Source organism: Vespula pensylvanica, chromosome 10, assembly GCF_014466175.1.
Source record: "Vespula pensylvanica isolate Volc-1 chromosome 10, ASM1446617v1, whole genome shotgun sequence".
In the NCBI taxonomy this organism is placed as follows: Eukaryota; Metazoa; Arthropoda; class Insecta; order Hymenoptera; family Vespidae; genus Vespula; species Vespula pensylvanica.
Genome location: NC_057694.1, coordinates 7638743 through 7645814, shown reverse-complemented (window position 1 = coordinate 7645814; position 7072 = coordinate 7638743). Strand labels below are relative to the sequence as shown.

At 43.6% G+C, this 7072-nt stretch overlaps 2 protein-coding genes across 3 annotated transcripts in view; both read right to left on the bottom strand.

Moving 5' to 3' along the window:
• Positions 1-2553: 2553 nt before the first annotated feature.
• Positions 2554-5031, bottom strand: LOC122632520 (E3 ubiquitin-protein ligase Smurf1-like). Its single transcript, XM_043819396.1, has one exon. The coding sequence runs from the start codon at positions 5011-5013 to the stop codon at positions 4471-4473; it is 543 nt and encodes a 180-aa protein (XP_043675331.1). The 5' UTR covers positions 5014-5031; the 3' UTR covers positions 2554-4470.
• Positions 5032-5078: 47 nt separating this feature from the next.
• Positions 5079-7072, bottom strand: part of LOC122632516 (insulin-like growth factor-binding protein complex acid labile subunit) — a 244176-nt gene continuing 242182 nt past the window's right edge. For both annotated transcript variants that reach the window (XM_043819381.1, XM_043819382.1), the window contains exon 4: positions 5079-6954. In XM_043819381.1, the coding sequence (XP_043675316.1) occupies positions 5263-6954 (1692 nt within the window). In that variant the 3' untranslated portion in view covers positions 5079-5262. The remainder of the gene's footprint in view (positions 6955-7072) is intronic.

Below are 7072 nucleotides of genomic sequence, written 5' to 3'. Positions count from 1 at the left end.
AAAAGAAAAGAGGAGAAAAAATTAAAAAAAAAAAAAAAGAAAGAAAAAAGGAATAAAAAAATAAAAAATATAAACAAATAAAAAAAGGAATAATCGGAAGATGCACGGTTTTGTTTTCAGCATATACGTACATATATATAGATCGAGTTTATGTATTTGTGTTTTACCCCTTTGATCGAGCCAGGCTCTGTTCCGTTCTGTTCTCATTCGACGATAAAAGCTCTGACACGTACGTGAAAGAAGCTTTCATTTCTCATTGATGTGTATTTGTGTGTATATTCGGTGCTACCATGTTATCGTTGGTTTTACAAGAAATAATTTACAAGCTTTGCGAGATAAACGGAATAATCTTCTCTCTCTCTCCCCTCTCTCTCTATCTCTATCTATCTCTTTTTTTTCTCGGTCTCTCTTGTTTGCGATCAAATTGATTCCCTTTTTAAAAATTTTAACGTATCCTTTGTAATACGACCATCCCTTCTCTCCTGCGGCGTGCCAATCGATTTTTTTTTTTTCATTTTTTTTTACTCCAAAATTCCTTTTTCAATTTTCATCTCTCTTTCTCTCTCTCTCTCTCTCTCTCTCTCTTTTTTTACGCATGCGCATAACGCGTTTAAAATTCCAAAGACGTTCGAATTATTAGCTTTTATCATTGCGTATCACGGATAGATATCTCTTAGTTAGTATTAGATATTTCACTTTTTAATCATAAACTTCGACAATGATATTTCATGTTTAACACGTACTTGTTTGTACATCAAAGTACATTCTTCGAATTGTTACGGCAAGAGGTTAAAAGTCTCATTGGAATTCAAACGTCTTCCATCGGTTTCTCGGATCAATCCAAGAATTATTTGCGTCTTAACGCGTTTGATTAATTCACCCTTTGAAATTTGTATCTTTTTCTTTTTGATCGTAAGAAAATGACATGTTCTCTCTCTTTCTCTCTCTTTCTATTAACACCATAGATATCTTGTAATTTGAATGGTTTTTTCTCCTTTTTTTTTGTTCCTTCGTTCGTTCGTTTTTTTTATTGATTTGTTTATACAGGCTTACGTTTTACATTTTAATATCCCTTCGTACAATCTCTTACATATTATTATCGAAAATATAATAAAAAAGATGCCTGGATAATCGGCAAAGGAATGTATTATATTTATATCGTATATCGAAGATAATCAAAGTCGATAAATTATCGTCGTTAGCGCGGACGAAAATAATTTTGGAATCGTTTAATCGTCACGACGATGTTTAATTACATATCGAACGAAAATATGACAATTGCAATCGAAAATAATATTTATTTACATAATATCGCACGTCGCTTACGTCGAATTGCATCGATATATAATATATGTACCTGGGTAAAAGCGTCGATAAGAAATACGGACGACCTTTGAGCTTTGATATCGTTGAATCAACTTTGTGAACAAGTTGCAAAGGTTAACAGTTACTGAGAGATTATATATATATATATATATATATATATATATATATATATATATCTTTTTTTCTTGAAAGGGTGAAATCTTGCCAAGTTGTTCGTAGTTTTTCGTATCAGAAAAGAAAAGAAAAGAAAAGAAACGAAAAGATGAATAAAAAAAAAAAAGAAATAAAAAGAACAACAAAAAGAGAAATAAGAAGAAGAAGAAGAAGAAGTAGTAGAAGGAAAATTGTCGAAGAAGAGCAATGAGTAGACTCGTAGCATCCCGTAATATCGTTTTTCGAGGACGCCATAGATCTCCCTTCTACAAAGTTGAAATTCCGGTGCTCCACGCCCTGCATAACGGCAGAACGCGAGTCGATTCAAAGTGCAGTCACCTTTCTCAGGCAGGGTGACCGTGGAATTCCACTGGGTACACTCGAGCGGAAAAATAATCTCGTTCCGCAAAGTACATCTTTCTACTGGCGAGTGGTTGCACCGGCTCAGTCTCTTCTCTCTCTCTCTCTCTCTCTCTCTCTCTCTCTCTCTCTCTCTCTCTCTCTTCGTCCATCTTTCATCATCCTTTTTTTCCTTTCTCTTTCTTGCGTACACGAGCAAAGCGTTCGCGTTTGTGTTTCTCTCTTTCTCTTTCGTCTCTCTCTCTCTCTCTCTCTCTCTCTCTCTCTCTCTCTCTCTTTTTCTCTCTTAACGATTACCGTGCTTGAAAACTAACTAACTTAAAGTCGACCGCACCCGGTGCATTTTAATACAGAAAGGTTGAGAACTCGTCACGGAGCTTCCGGCGAAAACTCGTACCTTTTCTAAGGAAGAAGGACACGAACAGACGATGCATCGAGGATCATTGGATCTTCCAAGAAGTCCTCTCTTGAGTCTACCTTTCACGGAGCACGAAACTTCCAACGAGTATAATTCGAAACTTGACAAATTTCTACCCCGTCTCTCCCCCTCTTTTGCATGGATCTATCAAAGCGTGTATCTGCTTTGGTTTATCAATGAATCATGATATGTGTGTACGTGTCTACGTGTCCGCGTATCTGTATTTACGTATCGTGCGATCTCGAAAAGGAAAATTTTTGTTCCAGACTTTTACATTTTATTATGTTCGATCATTTTTTCTATTTATTCATTTATCTGTTTTTTATTTTCTTTTCTAAACGCGAAACGGTTAGTACGAGAATTCTTTTTATTATTGATATGACTCGAAAAACGATCGATCAATCGTCTCAGCTGCAATTTCGATGCAAAGGAAAAGGTCGTCCGTTTCACGAAATAAATAAGACGAATAAAATACATAGCTATACATATATATTTTTGTATAGTTATATATTATATATATAATAATAATAATAATAATATAATATAACTATATAAAAATTTGCGCTTATTATTTATAGATCAATTTCGAACGGAATTTTTTCTCCAGATCAACGTCATATAGATCATCGTACAACGAGCACTAAAAGGAAAGAAGTGTCGCCTAATAAAATTCGACGAGCGTATTTATTCACTGTCTCGAACATTTTTCCACCATTTTGATAAATATCCCTTCTGTACCTAGCTTCTTTTATTTGTTCATTCATTTATTTCTTCCTTCTCTCTCTCTCTTGTTTTTTCTTTATTTCGATATTCAATCTCGATCGAGGGACAGAAGGTAAAATGATTGGGATACGTATTTCTGCCGTTTGAACGTTTGATTTTATTTTTTCGTTTATTCGTTTTGTCTTTAATTATTATTATAATTATAATTATAATTATTATTATTTTTAAATATCATTTTGGTTCGTTCTGGCAAAAACGTATCCAAAGTTTTTAAATTACATCCCCTCGTCTTACGTCGCGAACACTAGCCGCACTAAAGTTCTCCGTCGTACCTCTATACATTGGTGTTTTTATTTAGAAAATAATTCGACCGTTTAGAATATATATATACCTATATATTTTTATGTATACATGTATATTTATATGTATGTATATAATTGCGATGCGCTATTATAGTGAAGAGAGACGATCGTCTCTCTTTTTGTCCCTTTTTTATGATACAGACGTCGATCCTACACTTTAGAAGCCGAAACGCGAGAAAAAACGCGTCGTCGACCCTATTTTCGAGACCCTAAACCCTATCCTAAAGACACGCATGTTACGTCTACGGATGAAGATCTATCTCTCTCTCTCTCTCTCTCTCCCTTCCTGTCTCTCTCTCCCTCTCTCATTTTTTCTCTCTTTCTCATTTTCTACATTCTCGTCGAAGCATCGTTCGGTGGATCCTGATCGATCGATCGATGATTCTTCGTATTTTGATTCACACGAGTCATCTTGTCGATACCTCTCGATTCCTTAAAATCACGTGCGTATCATTGAGATTTTTCAGTCATCATCGACGTTCCAAATCTACGATTCCAATCGACCTGTTTACCGACACTCGATAGCGCGCACTAGTCTTTCGTTTCTCAAAACCGACGATTTTTCGTTAATTGGTAGTCGAAAGAAGAATAGCTGTTTTCATTTTTCCCTTTTTGTAGTGGATGTTCGTGGTTGGGATAAAATTCGTAGAATATTTAAAACGGCGGTACGTGGTTCGTACCCTCGGTACGATTTCTCTTTCGTTGGGCTGTGCACGATAAAGAGAGAGAGAGAGAGAGAGAGAGAGAGAGAGAGTGTGTGTGTGTGTGTGTGTGCGCGTGTGCGTGCGAGGGGGAGAGAGAGAAAGGGTCAAAGGGGGTTTCCCTGGCACTCCCATCATCCACGAAACTCGTGGTATCTCCGACGTCGGACGCATTTCCATAGTTGTGTTACGTCAAGATCGCGTCTATCGCGCACCAAGGCAACAACGGAGCAAGACTTGCGAATCTCAATGAGATTATTATCGTCCTTTACGTCCGTCGTATCGGCCAATGGAAAAGTTTTTAATACATCGTCGGTAGGTCGGTCGGTCGGTCGGTCGGTCGGTCGGTTGGTTTAATTCGACGGTGTCACAAGAACGATGTCAATTTTGTAAGAGATTTTTAAACTTCAACGTCGTTCCTCGTTATTTACGCTCGATAAGTTCCAATGCCAGCAACATCGAGACCATCGTGAAGTTCCATCTCGAGTTGTGCCTCGCGATGTTTGTCGGCACGAAGCCCTCCTCCTCCTCCGCCTCCGCCTCCGCCTCCGCCTGCACCACCATCCCTGTCACGATTATTCCTCTCGCGCGTCGACGATCTATCCTTGTCACGCTCACGGGGATAGTGATGATAGTGATGAGCTCCGTGTCCGTTAACGGGCAGCGTCGGATAAGAGGATTGGGAGCAAGTGGATTGGTGCCTCGAGGGTAGAGGCGGGGGTGGATGGTGTCCGGGTATTCCGTTCTGAATCCTCGACTCGCCGTGCATCCTATCGATGCAATCGTTGCCCCTCGACGGCAGCTGAGGCGGCTGTGGCGTACGGCGTAGCGAGAGATTGGAATAATGCGATCTACCGGTGCTGCCGTTATTGCCGCTACCGGAAGCACCGGGAACGGTAGAACCGCTTCCGGCGACGGCACGATCATCACCGGTACCGTTCAAGGACGATGAGCTCTCCTCGACTGACATTCCACCTGGCCCACCGCCTCCGCCTCCTCCGCCACCGCCACCGCCTCCTCCTCCTCCTCCTCCTCCCCCTCCCCCTCCTCCGCCGCTAGAGCGATGATGATGACCGCTCGACGCGGGCAGCGTTCCCGGACGACGCATTTGACGCGCCGTCTCACCGTCGATGTAGGTGAAGCCCTCGGCGAGCGTGGTACTACCGTGGGGCAAGAACCAAACACCTCCGGTGCCGGGGCTCGCCGCCCGAAGTTCTAGCTACAGTTCCGTCACGGGTATCGGCTTCATCCCCACCGTCATCTGCCCGTGCTGTTGCTGCTGCTGTTGCTGCTGCTGTTGCTGCTGTTGCAGCTGGTGCTGCTGTTGTTGTTGCTGTTGCAGATGATGATGATGATGGTGAGGCGGTATAGGTTGATTCTGCGTTTGGTGATGATGATGATGATGATGAGCGTGGGCCGATCTGACGATGTACTCGTCGTCGGAGAAGGTCTTTTGGTACTCGTGTTCCTTCCTCGAAATACCGCGATTCTTCCACTTGTAATCCTTCAAAGCGTCCCTGACGCGTCTTCGACATCTGTAATAAAGTATCAGTGCTAGGCCCGTAAAGAGGGCGAGACCACCCGCGCACAGAGTCGCCAGGAGGGCCTGCTTACGAGGATCCGAGAAGGCGCAACCCAGCTCGTCCGGCGTCATACCCTTGATCGATTTCCCTTTGGATTCCGCCGGCTCGGCGCATATCACGGGACTGGAGTTTCGCGGCACGAGCACCTCGGCCAACCACATCAGACTGCAGTCGCATACGATCGGGTTCTCGCTCAGATCCAATCTACGTAGCTCGTTCCAAGCGACCAGGGACTCGGAAAAGCTCGTGAACGCGTTATCCCGTAACATGAGGTGTCGCAGATTCGGCAAGCCCGCCAAGGAACCGTCCTCCATCGTGGCTAAACGCTTGTTGCTGTTCAACACGAGACTCTCCAAGTTGGCATTGTCCGAAAAGGCACCGCGTTCCACGGTGGTCAAGAGCTTCGAGCCGGAGATGTCGAGCTTCTTGAGTTTCGAGAGACCCTGAAAGGCCCCCGATCTCAGAATGGTAAAGAAGTTCTGACCGAGGGTGAGTTCCTCGAGCCGTGGTAGCACCGCGAGTTGCTTTGTCGGTACTTCGCGCAACTTGTTCCCGCCAAGTTTCAAAGTACGTAAAGCGTTGAGACCTCGGAAGGCGCCGTCGCTGATGTTGTCCAGACCGGCGCCCATAACGTCCAGAATGGTCAGTTGTTCGAGCCCTTTGAAAGCGTCGTCCGGCAAGGTCGAAAACGCGTTCCAACCTATGTGAAGTTCGGCAAGGGCGTTCAATGGCGCCAGCGCGGGCGACGGTATCGTTCTCAGTTGATTGTCGTCTAGATACAGGACTCTCAGGGTGCCGAGCTTCTGAAAGGCGTTGGGCTCCACCTTGGAGATTCGATTCTGACCGAGATCGAGTTCCTCCAACTTTTGTAGGGACGCGAAGAGCCCGTTCTTAAGGCTTTCCAAGTAATTGTCGCGCAAATTCAGCACCGTCAAAGACTTTAAGCCTTGAAACGTCTTCTCCGTCAGCGCCGAGATCTTGTTGTGCTTCAAATGCAACTCCACCACTTGTTTCTGCGCCTCGAAGCTACCGTCTGGAATGTTGAACAGATGATTGCTCGAAAGGTCGACGTTCTTGAGGTCGCCGTAAAATTGAAATACAGCGGCCTCGACCGTCTTTATTCGATTCTCTTTCAATACCAATCGTTGTATGCTCGGATTAAGAGCGATCGGTATAACCTCCAAGCTGGCACCCACGCACGACACGACGAGGGTATCGTCGTCGCAAGTGCAACCGTTGGGACAAAATCCAGCGTTGCTCATTACGATCAGGCAGGCCAATAAAAGCAAACGTAATCCGTTCTTCCCGCTACTGCTCCGTCCGTAAATCTGCAATAAGAAAAATGAAAAGAAACGTTAGTGTTAAAGAATCCGAGACGGTAGAGGGAAGTTTGAAAAATGGCGAGAAAAGTGCTACGTCGTGACCACAGCGAAATTAACGGGATTT